This window comes from Parambassis ranga, chromosome 10 (assembly GCF_900634625.1).
Source record: "Parambassis ranga chromosome 10, fParRan2.1, whole genome shotgun sequence".
Taxonomy (NCBI): Eukaryota; Metazoa; Chordata; class Actinopteri; family Ambassidae; genus Parambassis; species Parambassis ranga.
The window spans coordinates 20431636-20452976 of NC_041031.1; the positions used below are offsets into that span (position 1 = coordinate 20431636).

The following is a 21341-nucleotide window of genomic DNA, read 5'->3' on the forward strand; positions in this document are numbered from 1 at the left end:
TATGTATGATACCCACAGATATGGGTGATAGTATTCATATCATGTGAGCGTGCAGATGTGAGGGAGGAATGTGCAGCAATTCCAGCAGAAATATGTATTTACATAAACTATAGATTTTTGTTGGATAATGATAAATAGGGACATCCTGACTTAGAGGGAGAGATGAAGCCTAAAATGATCCCTGATTATTACAGTAATGTGTAGCAGTCAGTTAGGAGGAGGTGTCGAGGAGGGATGGAGGGGGGTGAGAGCATCCTTACTGTTCAGACATACATAAATCTCTGAAGTGACATTTTTTATAGCAAAAACAAAATTAGTATATGGTCTTTACATCATAATTCTGATTTTGTTCATCACATTTGTTTATTTCTTCCTGTTTAAGCAGCTGCAGGTTGCTTCTACATGAAAGGTTATGAAGGACTAAACTCTGCTCTCCTCTCCGGCCTGCTGAGCAGTCATGTTGTGGTCGCTCCTGATCACAGAGCAACTCAGTGGCAGAATCCCTTCAATGCCTATAAATAGATCTGGCTCAATGCACTGCCTCTGTGTGTGTGTGTGTATAAATCCCTCTTGACAATTTAGTGGTTTAAGCCTCACGCAAAGGGCACAGAAATTAAGAATTTTTAAATCAAGACAGTAACTAAAAAAGCTTTTTGATGTTGTAAAATGTGAAATATTATTTAAAAATCTGCATTAGAAATATATTGCGATGGCAAAATTCTTTATGTTCAGTGTCAAATTAAATTATTGTAACTGAACCCACTGATTTGCAACACAAATTGTAAATCATAAACTAGTATTTAAACAACTAATAATAATAATAATAATAATAATAATAATAATAATAATAATAATAATACCACTGGTCCGTTTGATTGCTCTTCTTTAACAAGCTGGCCGTGTGCCACAAATACATCAACAACATGAGTTTAATGTCTTGTATCAGATTCCACGCTTTGTTCCTGCAGTCAATGGGCTAATTACATAGTAATGAAGCTAGTCAACAGTCAAACAGAGGAAACATTCACCCGTAATGCTGTAATCCTCCTTTAAGCCTCCACACATCCTTCTTTATGATCCGAAACAGGCCCCGGTGGACCATTAGAGAGCAACGAGGACGACCACGGCCCGCTCCCAGGAGGGAGGTTCATGGAGTGGAGGTGGAGCGTGCAGGCCCGTGGAACAAAATGAAGCCACTGTGGCTTTGTGCTGAGAAAGATTGGGTTACTGTTTACGTTTGTGTGAATCAAGCGATGGTGGACTGTGTGTGTCAGGAGATGTTGAGGTGATGGCAGACCAGCAGTTACAACAGAAGTTCATTCTCCTCATCCATGTATGATGGAAACAGGTGTGTTATGTTCATGGTGCGCTGACTCTGATCTCTTCATCAATCATTACTGCAACAGCAGCACTTTGTTCACTTTGAGTGTGACCCAGTTACTAATACTGTAAATAGACACTGCGTGCACTGATGTTGGTACAAGAACTTTGTGTGGTTTAATATGTTCAACAGAAACAATAGACAGTGTGTGTGCTGACATTCTGTAGGATTTCACATTTTTGGATATTGTCATTTTTTATATGTGTTGCAATAAAAATTAATGATCTTTATGTTGTAGCTTATGGACATTGATTTTTAAGTTTCTTTAAATAGGCTATGAAATATGTGGAAATACATGTATGCATATACATATACGTATATATATACGTATATATATATATACATATATATATATATATATATATATATATATACACATATATACATATACATATACATATATATATACATATACATATATACATATATACATATATACATATATACATATATACATATATACATATATATATATACACATACATATATATATATATATATATATATACACATATATATATACATATATACTGTGTAACCAATGCTGTATTGTGATTTTTTTTTTAATTTATTTTCTATTACTTATTGACAATTGATAAAAATTTAAAGATGCACTACTGTTTATTGCACCTTTAAAATGTCCCTGTACTGTTGTGGTTAATACAGCATTTGGGGGATAAATAGAGTCACACAGAACAACTTTTTGCAGCACTAACATAACAGGCATTTTCTGACCTTTTTAAACAAATTGTGAATTAATGAACCAAGAGAATGAAGGCCAGGTTAATCAATAATAAAAATTCAACTAGTGACATTTGAGTAGGTCAACTCTGTGGTAAAAATGTAAAATATAAAATACAAAACAGGACAAAAATAATCTGAAATCTTTATCAGCAGCAGCAGCAGCAGCAGGTTCATTCAGAAGAATAAACTCTTGCCAATAACTGATCTACTACTGTCTCTGTTCAGAAAATCACCTATCACCAGCAAACGTGTCATGCACAATAATGACGGGTGATGTAATGCAATGTTGGGACTGCTCAGATGCCCAATAAGAACTGACGACGTCACTGCGCGGACGAAGCATCACCTCCAAACAGTGAGACGCTGCTGCTGCCGTGAAGATGAACACCTGTGCGTCAAACGGTGCGTTCGAGAACGGATTGGAAAGAAACCACTGCGTGATGTTGGCCTAATAATGCGCACCGGCCAGGGAAGGTGTCTGATAAAAAGAGGTTTGAAGGACTGGTGTGCCATCACCATTACGCACGTATAGAAAACTGAACGCCCTAAATCTAACCCGTCTCCATTACGCACAAAAAAACAAACAACTAACTTTAAATGGGCCTATTGATACTTTATAGTTTTTATTTGGACCCTTTCATTATATTTTAACTATTCGAATTCAGTTTTCTATGTGTCGGTATTACGGTGGAAAAAATTGAAAAAACAAAAAAAGGTGCACAGTGTCACACGTGATCTACCTCATTCTGTATCAGACGGAGCCTCATCAACACTGCGCCTTCATCAAGCCACACAGTGTGTTTTACAGTGGAAAACAGGCCGGTTAAGAATGGAAACAAACACACCCACAGCGCCCCGAGCAGCCTTCTCCTGTATCATGTTATACTGAGAGGCGTTTACAGCTGTTTTCTTTCATAATACAGAAGGACACGCTGCGCTGTGAGAGCTGCCTCTTTACAACAGCGGTGGAGACAAAAACGCAGCCTCCACGGCCTTCACACCTGCGCCGTACTTTTATTACATTAAGTAACATTATTACACGGAAAATAACCACAGAATTACCACAGAGGGACGAAAAGCACTTCTGTGGTTTTCAACTATAGAGACCCAATTCTGCTTTATTTATATATTTATTTATTTATTTTACCATTAATTCAAAAAGAATTCTTGTGGATATATGTGGCTTATGTGTAACTTTCTATTGTGCATTACTGACCTTGGATGCTATTTTATAAATAACGTATTTTTTTGTTGTCTCTTCGAATGATGCATTTTAATTTTAATCGATTAACGTTTAAATCCCTCATCATCGCATTTTTACAGTATTAATTTACAATAAATTTGATGGACTCCGCCCTGAAAAGACCTCCTAAAATCGACAAAGTGCATTATATATATATATATATATATATATATATATATATATATATATATATATATATATATATATATATATATATACGTATATATTTATACGCTAACCACCTGAATCCCTGCGCTGAAGACGCACGGCCCGTTGCATGAGGGGTATGATAAACGGTAACGCGTTACAGCACTGTAACAAATAACATTTTCAGGATTATTCCTGCAGTTGTTGCATTTGTCATCACCCTCTTTGAGCCGGTGGAGGCTGAACTGGATACTTTCAGCATTCCCCGATATTCGCTCCGGACGCAGTGAATTAATTTGGTGATTAATGACAGAAAGGCTGGCCTCCACCGGGTGGGACTTTTCCCACTGCTTTGATTTTTATCGAGCTGAGAGATGGCACAAATATTACGCGTTCGGCACTGCTGACTGTCAATAAGAGGTGTGATTTTTTTTTTAAAAGCAAAGAAAATTGAAACCCTGTGCTGTTGTTTGTTAAATCGATCCACACAAAGAGAGAAAAAAATCTAATAATTTCTGAGGTGACTGAATGTAAAGAACTGATAGGAGGTAAAAGCAAAGCGAATCATCCAATTAAATCTCTCAAGAGCTGATGATTGATGATGTCAGCTGCTCTGCTTCTAATTAACGTTTAAATTAAGGAAAAAAAACTTTAAGACCAGCCTCACGTCAGACCTTAAAGCCCATTGAACCGTTGTATGAGGAGGTCTCGGGGTCTATTCATGCAGAAACCAGATTTCAGGTTAATAATCTACAGCAGTGCGGGTCCGGATGGTCCGCAGAGCTCAGAGCAGATCCATCTTTTTAAAAAATAAAAACAAATGTTCCTCCTTCTCATAGCCAGACACCACGCAGGCCTTCAGGGTTAAAGTAAACGAAATAAAATGTATTATATATAAGAATATTTCTCTTATTATGTCGAACATTCACAGAAAATTATATATTTACATTTATTCTGTATATTTGCCTGTGTGTTTAAAATTATAACAAACGTTGTTTGTATAACAAATGCAAATAAAAAAATCAGCATATGCGCACTGTGGTCTGCTTCAACCTAATTTTGAAAATCGACTCCAAACATGTCAGGTTAAATCCCCTTCATTGTGATATTAATATCTTTCCAGCTACCTGCCCCCTTTTTCCTCCAGAAGAACCCCGTACATGTGTTCTGTCCAAATTCCCTTAACTAAATTTATCCTCACAAACTCCCGCTCGTTATGGAGAAATATGTATTCAAAGCAGCCACGAAGGGTGGACCTCCAAGGCAGATAATAGAATTTCCTGCTGTTTTATAACTCTGTCCCTAAACCAATGTCACCATATGCTCCTGTTGGCACAAGGCTCTCCGCGGTGGCTGCCTGGGCGGCAGGCTTCGCCCAGTGGGGTCACAAAAATCTGATTCTGTGGTGTTTTTTTTTTTTTTATTCTCCTGCGTTTGTTTTATTGATCCTCAAAATAAAACATCCTATAATTTAGATTCTAAACCGCAGGATAGAGTTATTGTGATATTCTGCGTAAAACAAAAATGTCTATTTGCTGCCGGTCAATATTCTAATCTCAAATTATTCTGTTGTCTCCAGAAGGCATATTTTATTCTGCCGACAAATAATCTCTGCAATGTATTAAAATGAATACATAATCTGAGAAGCTTTTGTATTTGCGGAGCCTTCAATAAAACAACGTGTGTTTCCTCTGAACAGACGTACCTGCTGCTCTCCCCGGCGTCCACCTCCTCCTCTCCGTTCCCTCCCCATAATCCGTTTTTCCTCTTTACATTCTAAAACCTCCTTCAATAAAAAAATTTCCATTCTCCTTCCTCAGACTCGGAGCTGCAGCGTGGCGTCACCTTTATTATTCGCTTATTTCACGCTACAGCATTAAATTACACCGGAATTCTGGATTTCACCTGCAGGGACGTGCTGGAGCAGAGGGTGGCAAACCGAAGAAAATCCCAAACATTAAAACAATAAACAACCCGCATGAGCAAAAACAAACAAACAACAAACAAATTCAACTCTGGTGAAGCTGGTTGATTGTTTTCTTCCTTGTACAGGATTGTGTGGTATTAGGCATTATATGAGTGTTTTTAAAAAATATAATTTTGAAGCTTGTGGCCACCTTTAGTGTCACATGTTTGTATTTTCAGATTAAAGCTAATCTGCTGTCATAAAACATAAAAAATAAAATAAAATAAAACTCCACCGCCTGTCATGTCAGTCTGAACAATTCTAACGCAAATAATTGGAAACCACATTATTATGCGTAATTACGCACGAACATGTCCAAATGTATATCACGTCTGGAAACTATTGTTTGCTCCTCCAAACTTTCCCACAAGGCAGAGATGCTGGTGGCAACATTTTAATGGTCATTACTTTCCCTTTCTAAAAGAATACACCAGCAGAGGGAAACAGATGCATAAACATTTCGGGCTATCTTTCTCCTCGGCAGCAACAGACTCCTCCTATTCCCCACGTCCAATTAGTTATTATGGTCCGGCCCTTTAAGACGCAGCAGCGGGTCAGCAAGTAGTGTAGTGTTTCTCTAATTGAACTTCGCCCAATCAACAATAACTCGTTAGCAGTCGCTTTCTTCTCGGTGCCCGAGAAAGCTTTTTCCCCCTTGCAGGGATTCACCCCCTCCAGTCAGACACTTCCTAAAGATCTACATGGAGCTTGGCAGAGGAACTGCGACGCTCTGAAGGGAATACAGTCCGGCTGCCTTTACAACTACGCCCGAAGCATGGTTATTCTGGAGGAAAACTTTCAGGCGAGCTAAGTTGCAGCTTTCTGTTTTCAGTGTCGAGATATAGTGGAGGTTTTTACAAGAAGGGGGAAACGCGTGGACGCTGAAATCTGAATGAAATAATCAATTTTTCTGAAGGCAGCGATTCTTCGGGACTGCGATGACCTCCAGTAAAGACATGAAGGCAGGTTCTGTGTTGCAGTCCAGCGGCGAGGAGAGGCGACGGGCTCCCCTGGACCAGCTGCCGCCACCGGCTAACTCCAATAAGCCGCTAACGCCGTTCAGTATTGAGGATATCCTAAACAAACCCTCCGTAAAGAAATCTGTGGCCAGTATCTGTCCGCCCCGAGTCCAGGAGAAAGTGACGGGCTCCAACTCGGCGAGGAACGGGATCACCACTCCGTCCTCGCCGCTGTGCGCGCTGGAGGAGCTGGCCAGTAAAACGTTTAAGGGTCTGGAAGTCAGCGTTATCCAAGCAGCAGAAGGTAAAAACTTTTTTTTTATTATTTTTCAGGGAGGCTGAAATTAAATGATCTTTGAAGGGAAATAAGTTCAATCACTGTGAGACTCAGAGCTGAGCTCGCTGTGTTTTGGCTCTATATGTTGACACACCAGTATTGGAATGTGGGGTAGAGTATATACAAGACGAGGAAAGAGAAAACAAACATTTACGCATGTAACTGTGCAGCCATGAGACACACAAACTAATCACACTGGCTGATGTACTGACCCTGCTGTCAAAAGTTGACCAGCAGTTATGGCCTATGCTGCACGCACAGCTATGTTGGATTAAAATGGATAACTGACAAATGCATTGGAGTTAAATGGCACACTTTTTTGCAACACACTTCTGATGCACACTGGAGCGTAATCAATGGGTTAAATATATTTTAGCTTAGTAGAAACACTACAACAACTACTTTTAATTAAAACTATATTTTGTTTTGAATAATGTTGACATCACTTCAGCTCAGTGATTTCCTTATCCATCAAAGCCTGCAACGTTATGTTGTTTCTGAGATTAATGTAAGATTAAAAAAAAGTGTCTCTAAACAGGGGCCAGGCCTGTTCTGCTGTGCCCTCTGTTGCTGCCGTGGTTTGCAAGGAGAGTGACCGTTGCGCGTGTTTCATCCCTCCTGTGTGTGTTTTCCTCTCCCAAGGTCGTGAGCATCTAAACGCCTTTGGACAGAGACAGACGTCGAAAAAGAGGAGAAAGTCGCGGACGGCCTTCACGAACCATCAGATTTACGAGCTGGAGAAGAGGTTTTTGTACCAGAAGTACCTTTCTCCGGCCGACCGTGACCAAATCGCGCAGCAGCTGGGACTCTCCAACGCGCAGGTCATCACCTGGTTTCAGAACCGCAGGGCCAAACTCAAGAGGGACCTGGAGGAGATGAAAGCGGACGTTGAATCGCTAAAGAAAATCACGCCACAGACCCTGCAGAAGCTCGTCAGCATGGAAAACATTGAGGATCCCCAGAGTGGGGGCCCAGAGGCCAGGTCACCCAGTATCTCACCGACCTCCCAAGGACACCGAGCCTTCCCACAGTCCCCCTCCTCGTCAAGAGACCAAACCACGGATGAATTTTCAGAGGACGACGAGGAAATCGAAGTGGACGATTGACAGTCAGATTGTGACGGCTGTGATTTTCATAAAGCGACAAACAACAAAAAGAAAAACAAAAAAAGGGGAAATTTTTCTTCCCAAACTTTTGCACGGATACTGACAAAAGGAGAATATATAAATATATAAACATTCAGGAACGTTTTTCCTCCTCTTTTTTTTTTCTCCATTTTAATTTATTAATCGGACTTGTACAGCCTTCCAAGTCTGTCATTTTAGTTTGACCATAAGATTTGCGGAATATCTGGTGTTATGGTACAGGAAGACTGAACATTGTGTAAACATTTTATCTTAACGTTTCATTCAATATTTTTTTTGTTTTTAAAAAAACAAGAGGGATGGAAAAGTCGTGCAATTATTATTTTTGTGTTTGCAATGAATTCACATTTGGATCTGCCAAATATTTACATTTTGGACACACACACACACACACACACACACACACACACACACACACACACACACACCGGGGATCCATCTGCCACTCCATCCCACCTTATACGTGTATTTTCTTTTTTTCCCCCATCCAAATAGAAAAGGCTGTCTCTGCAGACATGCAGGGCAGAGGTAGCACCACTACACACTAAAGCTCTGAGTTGTGTATATAGATCAAACATCCTATATGCGACAATTTTATTGTAACATTCTATTTAATCAGCATCTATGTAAATAAAGGTTATATGATATTTCAAGCAGCTTTCGGCGCGATTGGATGTGTGATTGATCATAAAAATATTTAGAATTAAAAAGAAATCAGAGAATAAAATATATTTTTTAATCCCTGCAGTATGCTGGGTCCTCTATAGGAATGCTGAGAGATAAAGACACTTATTATAAAGAATGATAATGGATTTTCCCCTGTGAGATTAAGGCAAAGATCCTCCCTGAAATCTGCTCGGCTTGGTAAAAATGAGACTTTTTTTGAATAATTGACCTCTGCTTTCAGCCCTTAAGTGCCATGACTTCAATTAGCAGCCGTCCACTGCCTTTATTCCCATTCTTTCTCGGGGCTTTGAATACATCTTGTCACAAGAAGGTCCCGGTCTGGCTGCGGTGTTAAGAAAAGCTTGCCTCCAACCCCTGCGCCATATGTTTTCTTCCTCCTCCTATATGAATCGTCTTTAACACAACTAGTCGACATGATTGATTAGGTTAACCCGCCTTTGCCTTACATAAAACAGCTACCGCCGAGCCGTGGGCAATAATGGCACGCATCTGCCACTCTTGAGTCGGGTTTGTTTGGAAAAGGGAGGAAAAAAAAAAGTCTCCCATGAATAGCAAATGGGTTAGTGTGAGGATCCTAATGAATAAAGCTCAATGGGAGGCAGTGGAAATGCGGCGTGCTGCTGCTGCTGCTGGCCATTTGTAACAGTTTTGTAACGGGATCAAAAGTTTGGTGTGTGTGTGTGTGTGTGTGAGGGAGGGGAGGTGGGCGTTAGCGTCGTTTTTAGAGGCAGAATGTTATTTATTCTAAAACACGTATTTACACTGCTCGTGTTTTATTGCTGCTTTTACGCACGCATTACGCACCGTGTTTTTTCAAGGCAGCGAACTCATTTTATTAATTTATTATTAGATTAATAAAAAAAGAAATTATTGGCGTTGAATTCCTTAAAAGTGACATTGAATTAGATTTTAAAAGGATCTTTTTTTGTGCTTACAATACCAAACTTGAGCATCCACGCTGTGTTTTGTTAAAGACATCTTTCCTGACACGCTTATTGTGGATAATTAGAAAAACGCGACGCAATAAGATGAAACCAGGCCTCTTGGCTGTCTACAGGCTGTGAGGCTAAAGGGAAACTAAAGGGCTTGTTAGGAGAGATTTTTCTCTTCTTTTTTTGTGATATGGAGGAACAGCACAGGCCGGAGAGCACAATGGAGGTAATCGGCTGGAATCGTGTGAGGTTGAAAAGTCAAGTAGGCCTTTTATGATGGAGACACTGTGGACAGGCAGCAGGATGGAGCCTTGAATTCAAGTCAGTGGAAAATTAAAGGGTTTAATTTTAACTTAAATTTTACTAATGAAAGTCTCACCTCTTATTATTAAATATTACATTTCCTGCTGTATTAATACTTAATTCATTTTATAACCATACGAATATTTGTGGGTTATTATTATATTATTATTTTCCCTATGGTTATGGATACAGGTGAATTACACACACAAACAGCAGACATGCCAGCAGTCTCCAGACTTTGGGGCCACATCTAGAAACACATTTATTAAAATTTATTTTTAAATAATATAGATATATAGGACTAAAGGTCCCAGCTTTAGGGGATTTTTTTTCCAAAATAAGAGTGCAGAGTGTATGTCGCTTTTCATTTTAAATATGGCCACAAGTGTCAAATGTACACAATTTAACATATAGATAATAAATTAATATTCTTATTTCCAAACAGACCATAACGAAACTCCACCCTGGCATCCTTGTTTTTGTTTGTAGCATCTTAACCTTCGCCATGAAAAAATCTTTACTCCACAGCTGCCTTAATCCAGGTCAGTGACCCCTGCGCTAAAATGGAAAACTGTTCTGCCCTTGATGAAGACGAGGTCTTCTTACACATGAAATCTAAACTTCCATTCTAACCACCGACCTTTAGGACACATAAACGCTCCGGATAGCACTGAAATAATAGCTAGATACCTACACACTCATATCCAAGTGTTCAGTGGGTGGATTCCTCTTTACAATCTGCAGGGTAGCCTGGTATGTGCTGCTGAAACTGTTTGGCTTCGACACCACAGTCTACTTAGAAAGACTACAGACAGAATAAGTTACAAGGCGTGTGTGTATATTATCTGGCTGTGTCAGGTTATCAGGGCCTCTCCTTTCATTCTGGACAAGATCACACACATCAAAGCTTGTCTGATGAAAAAAGCACCAAGTGTGCCACCTAGTGATGATCCGAGAGGACTGTCTGCACACAGGAAAGAGGAAGAGACAGGGACGGTCAGTAAAATCCTGTAAAGGATGAAGTCGTGGGCATGGACGGGTTTTACTTTGCATAAAAAATTCAATTGTCAAGACAGAAAAATATCACACAAGACGGGGCAAAGCGACAGGCTTAGCAGAGTTTCCACTCTAAAGAGGCGGCTCACTCACTGATTCTACTCATGAAGCTCAGTTTACTCATCATCAGGAGACTGAATGCAGCTGCACAGCTCCGTGGCTGCATGCAGAGCCCTCCAGAGACTAGCAAAAACTCTGATGAGGGTTATCTCCAAGCAAGTCTGTGGAGCACAGATTTATAAGAGATAGCCTGGGAGCAGGCATGCAGGGCCTAATGAAAGATGATATTGAGTCTGAACTTTATTGAGAAGAGTTGGAGCACTTTGTCCTTGGGCCAGACAAGAGACTAAATATCAGGATCTCTCAAATTCTGCAGGATTTGTTATTTAAAAATGTAAAAGAAGAGGTACAAATGCCTATAAAATGTTAACACTCTTTTAGAAATTCCAAATCCCCTGTGTGCAGTATAACCAAGACGTGACAAGTCGTCATAAATACACCTGCATTTAGACAATTTAATCTTGATCACATAGTAATAAAATATCTGTGACACATTTACTGAGAACCACCATCCAGCAGGAGCGATACATGATGTTTCCAAGGAACTGAATATTACTCGGATTACACGAAGGTCAATTATAAAAATGGAAATGACATGGCACAGCTGTAAATCTACCTCGTGCAGGCCTGTGAGGAAGGAAACCAAGTGTGGACCCTGAAGCAGCTACACGGTCGTGATAGGAGACGCATAAAACGGCTGTTGTCACGGCTGGTACATGTGTATATATATATGTGTGTGTGACAGTGAAAGCAGTGATAAGGTGACGAACAGATATCCTACCATGTTTGGAGTGATAAAAGCTTTGAAGCAGTTTTCTGAAAGAGACCCCAGAAAACCTGTCTCAGCCTGAAAGCTTGATTTCAAAATAAAACAACAGGTCGAAGAGTCCATAATGTCTGACAGGACGTTCAAATTACTGTTCACCCAGTCCCAACGCAACCTAACAGAGCAAAGAATGAGGAAATCTGCAAGCATAACGCTGACGCAGACACATCTACACAAGCTCAGAACTGCATCTGCTGCTTAAACAGATTCTATGTCCCACTGTAGAAAAACAAACACTAACAGTCTGTTCTATTATTTGCACTTTTTGTCCAATCGAGTTGCATCAGCAGAGTTTTAATCATGATTAAGGGTCATGTTGCTTTTGTTTAGATTTTAATTTAGCCACACAATGCATGAACATTGTGGATTATTACTGTATTTTTTTTTAAATTACATCCGTCCTGGACGTCACTGTGTAACAGTGGACATGAAAGATAAATGACTAAAGGTGACTTAAGTCTACAATAATGCAACAAGTTCCATTCATTCATACCAGTCTTCTGTAAATTCTCTTTAGCCGGTACAAACGACCACACAGACCAACAGTGTGGAGCCCGAGAAGCTAATCTGAGTAAGCTTGTCCAGATGTGAGGATCACACCATTCAGCATCTCCCGGGTGGTGTTAGCATCTTAGCATCTTGGTCAGTCATTAAAACAAACTATTACTTTTCTCATTTAAAATTTATTTTCAAAAATACAAAACAAGGAAAATAAGTATATGTACACAAACACTATTAAAATAGAATATGTATTGTACAAAATATGTACAGCTCTCCCCACCCCGACTGAAAACAAGTCCTATCTGGTCCTTTTGTCCTTGATGGTGTAGTGAAGAACTAATGGTTGGGCCTTGGGAGAAAAAAACATTTTGTGTGTTACAGGTGCAGTGTTAGCCAAACACAGATCAAAATATTATTTATTAAAAAACATAATGCAATGTTACATCTGTTGATGCTACTACTGGACGTCTTTCAACTTATGCTACACTCAATATGACTATGATTTAATTTTATATTGATTGACACAATTTCCAAAAAATTGTTTGTGTGTGTGTAAGAAATGTTGGCACTAGCCGACAGTGGCTGTACTGTACCTTGCCAAACCAGTGTGAGAGCCATAACCGTTTCATGGTCATGTGATCGGGCAGAGACTCATTATTAAACAACATCTGGACCTATAGGAAGACCACACAAACAGATGTGAAAGGAGCATCCGATACAATTGTAATAAATGAAACCGGTTTTGCTGCTGGCAACAAAAAGAAAGAAGCAAGAGTCTGGAAACACAGTTGGGCAAACTTTGACCTGATGGCACAGTCACTGTCACAAACTAAATATATTTAGTGGAACATGTAATCCAAACCACCTTAACTAAGCCTCGGCACAGAGCGAGACACTTAACGGGAAGTCTTTCATTCCCTGCTGCGCTGCAACAATCTGGGCAAGGGTTCATTTTCATCATCACTCAGGGACAGCCAGCGCAAACATTAATACACAACAATGTTGCCATACACGCCACTGCCAGTTATTAAAGGAAACATGGACACTACATCTCCATCACTTACAGTCACCACAATTTGAGCAGACTGGCAGAATATTGATTATTTTCACATATTATATTATCGGTAAAACCATCGTTGCCGTCACTTTGATATAGTGCAACATTTAATAAGAAAGGACTGACCTGGTGTTTTTCCACGTTTAGCCGATGACAGAGTACTTTCCGTAGGTGTCTCACCTCTGCTCGGACAGAGCAGCGAACAAACTTCTGCTGCAGAGACAAGGCCAAACAATGCACTGTAAAAAAAACCTCAGACCAAGCAACATGATCCGTCGTTGACACGGTCAGACCGAGAAGTAATACTCATAAATTACGACCACCTGCACATTTGTGTTTATTGCTCCAACTCATGTAAGCACCGAGGAGCCATTTAGGGAGACTTCATGTTTATACTACATGTTAAAACGTCCGATTTATTCCAGTAGTTAACATGTTACTGTACCATGTAAGCAAATCCCTCATTAAGCTTTTTAGAACTCTTGGATTTGCTCTGCATTCAGCTGTGGTGGAATTATGGCAGAGCAAACTGACATTTTTGTTGGTCAGAGAGAGTAGAAAGGCCAACGGTTATAAACGTCTCTTTAGTTTTGCCTGTAAAACTAGAAGCACATGCTGCTGTCTTTTGACAGTTTTAGCATTCAAATATTTGAATGTTTATGAAGTCTAGTTGAACGTTTACGGCCATGCGCTGTAACAAAACACATTTCCAACATAGAAGAAACATAAACTTAACAACAAGGTAACAACTGGGTGTGGCACACTCCTGTTACAGTTAGATTTACAGTAAAGGAAAAACCCAGCTTACTGCTGGATGGTTTCCGCTCCCAGCTGACTTATTACACACTCCTTAAGGCAAAGAGCTAAACTTCCTTTTCCCCATGAATGCAAGGTTGCAGTATTTCTTATAAAGCGCAGGCAGAAGTTTGTTTAACAGAATTTACACCACAGTTGAGTCTGATTAGATGCAGGGTAAGAAAGGTTAAGAGTAGAATTCAAAACCAAAAATACTGCAAGGACACAACTTTGTGTTAGCAAACTGATCCAACATTACACCCAAGAGTTTTCATTCATTTATCATCAAGTCATTTATAGTTCACACAGAGGTTGACATGAAATAAATCTGCGTATTAAGAGTAAAGAATGGTGGCAATGCAGCTGCATGTTCCAATGTAACATTAGATAAAACAATAAACATCATGTCAGCTTTGGAAAACAGGCGAAGAGGACAAGGGCGAACCAAGATACAAACACCACATTCTTCAATAGTGTGATACGGTGACATCAGATTTAAAGCCCCAAGTCACCGAGTCTGTTCACTCAGGTTAAATAACAGGTCACCTCTCCCATACACAGATCTCTCAGCTCTGTAAATACAGGATGACTGAGCATGTGGTAACTAGAAGCGCCACACTGATATCTGTTAACCAAGGGTGCCCTCTGCTGGAGGAACACAATCATTCCAAAAGGGACGAAGAGAGAGTGGGTTTTTAGCTTTGTGACACATGCATCCTTCAATAAAACAGTTTTCACATGAATTATAGGACTGTATTTGTATCTATACAGGAAAGAGGAAGCAGAACAGACAGGTTGTCACACTCATGCAGCCTTTCTGACCGCATGAACTAGGGCTGGCCTCCACTTTTGTGTAACATCCTCCATGTACGGACCTTTTTCAAGGTCTCTCTGAAACCCACAGGCCATGGCTACACAGACAGTAAACAAAGATGACACATGCCAGGAAAAGAACAGAAGAAAGACAGAACAGATGGGAAGGGAAATTATAGATACGGGGCAACAAGAGATAAGCGTTTGTTGCCTTTTTACACTATAAATCAAGTCAAGAGACACTTCTTGATGTGTCGATTTATACTGCAACACAATGAAAGCGCAAACACCCAATAGGCTGTTTTCATGGCGCCAGTGTGCCATAAAAAGTGCACGCTAATCGCAACAAACAGTACTCAACATGCACTCATTTTAAGATGTATGTCAAAAACACCACAACATTTTCTCAATAATACTCTCCAGTTATGAGTTGGTTGGTAAATAAAGAACACATATAAGCCGTGCTGGTGTACTTTCCCCCCTTTACCCTGGACTCTCTGTTAAGCAGGAGGCCTCATCAGCGGCCAGACTAATAGCCCGAGTGCTAAATTCTGCTGTAGCTGTCATTGTGCCATGTATTTGCTTAGCCGTTAGAGTAGAAATGACTTGTTAAAAGCTTCAAGACTGTGTACCCAGAGACATGTCTCTCTGGATGTGGAAAGCATCACCCTTGTCACTGAGTACACACGACTTGTACTGAGATGCACTGCTGCAAACACCTAAGACAGCTATTGGTACAAACGACTTACCTGAAGGGTGAGTTTCGTCTTGTCTTTGCCTGCAAGTGATGAACTGTAAAGACAAAAAAGTAAACATGGTGTTACACAGCCATATCATCACATTGACATTTTATCAGTCTAATCAAATACATCATCAAAGCACACAGATTACTCTCAGAGCAGCTTACCTTAGCCTTTCTAAACATAGTGAAACCTGTTCGTCGTATCTGTAGAAGTGAGCTTTGGAATGGTCAAAGCTTGTGTAAGGTAAACCTGTCGAATCTGGTACACCATCTGGAAAGAAAAAAGAAAAATGCATCGGTTACTATGACGTCATCTGGACGTGATGCACTGAAGTGATCAAACTGAAACAACTTGCAGGTTGTTCAGCTGCAGGTGCTCAGGACTCAGTGTAAAACAACAGCGAAATTTGATCAACTCCACATTCGCAGCTGTGAATCATGCATCAGCAACGACACTAACTGGTACTTCATGGGAATTTTTTAATTTTAAACAGCTGGTTTGGTTTAGGGGAAATCCACTAGTACAGGATGTGTCTCACCAACGTAAAACATCAAAGTCAGTTGTAAACACAGTACAATGAAGACTTACCATCTCCAGTAGGTTGGATGACTCTTTCTAACCCACGCGACTGATAAAATTCCTTTATTCTTTTGTCTTCACCTGAGAAATATAACAGATATTACAAAGCGGGCAGAAAACATCAACAAGTGAGGACTTTTGGTGACAGCGATCATCCTCAGACTTTTGACTGACAACCAGCAGAGTTCACATACTTTCTTGTAGTCCAGGCACCAGTTTGTAGACGATGTCTTGCATCACTCGATCAAGTTTGAGGTTCAGTAAAGGCTGTGTTTCATGGATTTTGATGTTGCACATTGGACAATACTTGCTCGTCTGCAGATATTTCACAATACAACTTTTACAGACTGCAAAACAAAAAAAGAGAGAAATCATCATATCAGCAGCCAGACATTCACATCAGTATTATTATTGTGGTAAACATCAGAGGCCGTGTTAACAAAGATTCTAAGAATCCCCTCAGAGACCTACTATCTTAGCCTGAATGTTTGATCATAGTGAGGAGGTGTGTTTGACCCTGTTACTATGTGTAACGCATTGTTTTAGGAGATGTGATTGGTCAAATGATGATGTGATCATAAACACATATGGCTTGGATGTAATTCAACCTATATGACATTAATGTGGGACTATTTGCTCAGCTGTCATCAACTTTCTGTCATTGCTGTTTGTTAAATAAGAGTTGGTGCAGATTTACCTGCAAACAAAATGGAAACAGGTGAAAAAAAAATGAGAAAACCAAACTTGACAGAGGAGCAAAGGTCACTCTGACACTTCCCTCGCCCTGGTTCTGCACACAAGTGAGGAGTGTGAAAAGCAATGGTATGTCTGCAATCTAAGATGAGGTCAACCACAAACTATATGCCCTCTCCATCTAATCTGTGGTGTTTTAATAGCTCACAGTCAGTCATAGTTTGGAGGATGTTTCCCCTCTCTGTCCTCTCTGTTTAAGTAACTCTTAAGCCTCTTTAAAGTCCTTCTCTACTCTTAACAGTTTTACACCTTAATACCTCTCTTAAGTGCTAAGATGTTTTGTGAATCACTTTTATCTTTACGTCTTATTTATAAGGGGAGATTCTTAGAAAAAGTCATAACTCTGAGGATTTTCTCAGAATTTCACCACTAAGGGAAACTTAGCGCTAAGAATCTTTGTGAATATGGCCCCAGACTTTTACAAAGTTGACAACAGATAACGATGACAGCAGGGACACTCACAGGTGTGTAAACACTCCGTTATTGTCGTTGCATCTATGAAGTAGCCTGCACAAAGGTAGCACACAATGTGTTCATTCAGGTCCTTGATCTTCAGCTTGACCTCCTCCTGTACAAACAAAACAAAGACATTACACAAACCTCACAAGCATTAAGTAGATCCTGTCCCCTTTACCAGCACTGGAGGTATGAACATGAGGACTAAGTAAAGCAAAGAAAACCTTGTCAACATGCATCAATTTAACCTGAAACTTTGATTCTAATAGTTGGACACTTCAGCTCACTGCTCTTTCTTGCAATACAAATCAATAGTTGACATTATGGCAAACCAGTCTTTGATTACTGGCTGTAGGAAAGACTAAAAATGTGTTTTTTAAGTTTCCATCAGTCCACACAGTCGGTTTGATAGGGAATTATACCGTTAATTATGCACCATTAAGCCTGGACTAGTCTTACTGGAGACCTCTGGCACATCTATAGCGGTCACCCTGATAAGATGCTTCGTATGATCCTTTCCTGCACAAAACCGCCTTTCAACATCCACTGAGAAGAGTTAATGCATTTATGTCTACACAGTGATATCCATTTAAATAGAGGGAGATCAAACTCGATAGAAGAGCGATGTAAGGATGAGAGCAATCAGCTCGATGTCAATCCTCTATCCACTACACAAAAACAAAAAGTATGTAGAAAATGTATATAAACTCTTCTCAGCAACAATAAAGCCTCAAGGATAACACCACCTCTGCTTTAACACTAAAATAAAAGATGTTTCTGCATTTTATTTTCTCGCCAGCTGAAGGGACAGAGCCTGACCTTTGACCTCTATATGGAAGTAAAGAGATAAACGTCATGAAAGAAGACAGGTTTGGCTGTCTAGGCTTTCCAGTGGACTGTCGTGCGTATAGTAAACTGAATGTGTGCGGACAGGGGTCATTTTAACAGAAAAGTGTGACGCGGTCAGTCACCTCGCTGCTCTGCCTCGGGCGGTTGTGACCATCGTCACATTGTAACAGCGAAATTAGCGGCACTAAACGAACTAATTTGTTCAACAACGTGGTGTGTTCAAGCCAAACACAAACGACAGTTCGAAACGGACCCCCGTTACTTCATTACACAACACGCAGAGAAAGAGCCCACAGAGCGGAGCAGCTCTTACCGCTCCAGTTCACTCACACAACGCTCCAACTGCATGTAAACTCTCGGGTGAATTGAGAAAAACAGTGTGTTAGAAAATGGGTCGAAATAACAGTTAGTTGAAGCGGGTTGGCACGCTGCTCCCCCAGAACAACACGGCTTCACTCCAGCCCCTCTACGCATGCTCGGGCACTTCTCCTCTCCTCACAGCGCTCCACAGCATCGCTTTCCCTCTCTCCATCAGCGCAGCGGAGACGACAACGATCTCCCGCTAATAACGTGCGAATAACTCGACTCTTTGGCACTTTCACCCTCCGCGCGTTTCTCCTACCGTGGGGACGAGTTCCAACAACACGGCCACTCACCTCGTTTCTCAGCGGGTCCAGTTTGTAGACGGACTGTAGCTGATTTCGTAGCCGCATCGCTATGGCCATCGGACCTTGCTCCGCCATCTTTGGGAATTATGCTAACTTCCGGGTAATCCGGATGTTAGCATATTATCCACGCTGAGGCGGGTAGCTGAAAAAATAAAACATACAAAATTAAATAAATTAAGTAATAAATAAATAATCAAATGCATATATAGTAGAGGTTCCACACCATAAAATACAACTTTTAAAAATATACCAATACTGACAGCACACAGATTTTCGTATTTTATATTATGTTACACACAAATCACGTGAAACTTAATGAGAATCACAAAACAGGCTCTATTATAAGCTCTACAAACACAAATACAGAAAAGTGTATAAAGATAGTTCATGATAACTTAGAGGTAAGTCAAAAACTGTATATTTTATCACTTGCATCCATAATCAAAATAGAAAAGAACTGAAAACAATAATAATATATAAGATGTTGTTGTCATTGCTTTCAAATAAGTTGATTAAGTTAAGTAAATTCTTAGCTCTCCTCAGTTGAGGTAGAAATCATCCAGTTTCATACGATTTAAATACACATTAGACTTGTCTGTTTGGTTTGTGCATGTAATATAGTTATTTTGTTCAATATTTTGATTTGATTCCTTCCTTATGAATTCACTCTTTATGTTTTTATTTAGTTTAGTTCTACTCCAGTCCAGAATGTGCTCATGTGTTGTCTCATGTGTTAGTCTGAACTGTGGGCAATAGAGGGCACTGCAGGCCCACGCTTCAGTTTGCAACAGCTACTGCTATTCACTTAACATTATCACATAATACAATGTTATTCAGGCACACAGAAGATTTATGTAGTCTATAAAAGGTGTCTTTAATATTGAGCCACATACGCTCAAATGCAGCAAGCCCAGTGGGCTTTTATTAAGCTTATTGCCTGATTAAAAATACCTTTAAGGGGTTTGATGTAGCTATAAGTAGTTTGTAATGTATATTAACAGTTTGCTGATTGTGGGGGCACACCACAATTACACATGTTCAGCCACAAGCCGCAACAACATACAGAACAGTTGATCAGTCTTGTAACCTGAGTCCTCTGACTAGTACTCAGGCTCCGTAGAGGGCGGGCGGATTTGCCACCACACACAGACATGTAAAGATGTACTTAATGCACATAAGCAAGCCAGTTTGGAAAATTAACTAACACAACTGCTGAACAGAGTTTGTCTGATCTTTCTAGTGGAACCCCCCCATCCTAGCCCCCCTACCCCCTTCATTTAGAGGAGGGCTGAAGTGTTTGAACCCCCAGACTGTGAGGAGGGGAGGGGAGGAGGGGTTGAGTGAGTACTTGTCTCCCCTCGTTGAACAACAACCGTCAAGAGTCTCTTGAGAAAAGCAGCAGAGAAACTGTGGTTGTCCTGGGCAGCTCCCAGACCTAAATATGTGTAAATACCAGGCTGGAGAATATGTGTGAATATGAGAGCAGCATCGCCACAGATAATCATGTGGTTTATGTATTTGGGACAAAGTTATTTAAATCCAGAGTTTGCATTGTGTTGAGCTGTGTTTTTGTAATTTATCTGGGCTTTCACAGCGGTGAGACATGTGAGGTTTTTTTTTGTTTACTTTTCCAACAGTTATTTACTTATGGGCAGAATGAAAAGTAATAGGTTTGTGGAAAAATTAATTTCCAAATGGTGAACAAAACGTCTTCTTGGTTGTGGCTGAGTTGCATTTGAATTAGTGTCTGCCCTGTTTGAACAGGTCGTCTTATTGGTATTATATGTGGAGGTCTCCTTGATCCCTCCCAGAGGGCTTCCAACCTGTGGACCACCCAAAAGCTGCGGTCCTAAACAAAGACTCGCCCCTCATTCATGCTTTTGTAATTTCCCAGTCTGATGGAATGACTGGCAAGTTTGTCTTATTCCTACCACCTCAGTGACTCCGTTGCAGCCGAAATGACTGTGCGCGAACCATTTATTGAGACTGTTAAATCTGGCATGAATGCTTTGTTCGTGGGTGTTTATCAGTGATGAAACTCACAACTCATGTAATTTTCTTTCGATTTTGACGTTTCTTTTTGGCTCAGAAATTCAACGCTTCTTCTTGATAATCCCTTGAAAACATGTAACACCTTGCACAATGGGATTTTATTCTGTAGTTGAACAGACAAGCTCTTGTCAGCAGGGTCCAAATCAAACTCAGTTAATATAAATTGGAAGATAGAGAACACACAAAGCAATATATTTTCATTCTTGGCAGCATTTTTGACTGCGAAGAACCGTTGTGATCAGTCTCGCTTCACCGAGCCTTCATAGTCGGGCCTTGTGTCCCCTGCTGT

The 21341-nt window shown here is 40.3% G+C and overlaps 2 protein-coding genes across 6 annotated transcripts in view; one reads left to right on the top strand and one right to left on the bottom strand.

The window, feature by feature from the left end:
* The window catches only part of pcgf1 (polycomb group ring finger 1), a 90847-nt gene extending 71748 nt beyond the window's left edge, over positions 1 to 19099 (bottom strand). For 2 of the 5 annotated variants that reach the window (XM_028415991.1, XM_028415993.1), the window contains exons 1-6: positions 18989 to 19076; positions 17490 to 17595; positions 16469 to 16621; positions 16284 to 16355; positions 15860 to 15965; positions 15702 to 15744 (exon numbers count right to left, since the gene is read on the bottom strand). In XM_028415991.1, the coding sequence (XP_028271792.1) occupies positions 15702 to 15744; positions 15860 to 15965; positions 16284 to 16355; positions 16469 to 16621; positions 17490 to 17595; positions 18989 to 19075 (567 nt within the window). In that variant the 5' untranslated portion in view covers position 19076. The other 3 variants (XM_028415995.1, XM_028415994.1, XM_028415992.1) reach the window with 3 other exon arrangements.
* Positions 6048 to 8575, top strand: lbx2 (ladybird homeobox 2). Its single transcript, XM_028415990.1, has 2 exons — positions 6048 to 6744; positions 7420 to 8575. The coding sequence occupies exons 1-2, from the start codon at positions 6420 to 6422 to the stop codon at positions 7881 to 7883; spliced, it is 789 nt and encodes a 262-aa protein (XP_028271791.1). The 5' UTR covers positions 6048 to 6419; the 3' UTR covers positions 7884 to 8575.
* Positions 19100 to 21341: the final 2242 nt, after the last annotated feature.

What these genes read in the sequence shown, in the direction of transcription:
- lbx2 (XM_028415990.1), top strand. Translation starts at nt 6,420, where the DNA reads ATGACCTCCAGTAAAGACATGAAGGCAGGTTCTGTGTTGCAGTCCAGC. An exon ending in CGTTATCCAAGCAGCAGAAG is followed by an intron (nt 6,745 to 7,419) that starts GTAAAAACTTTT and finishes TCCTCTCCCAAG; the next exon opens with GTCGTGAGCATCTAAACGCC.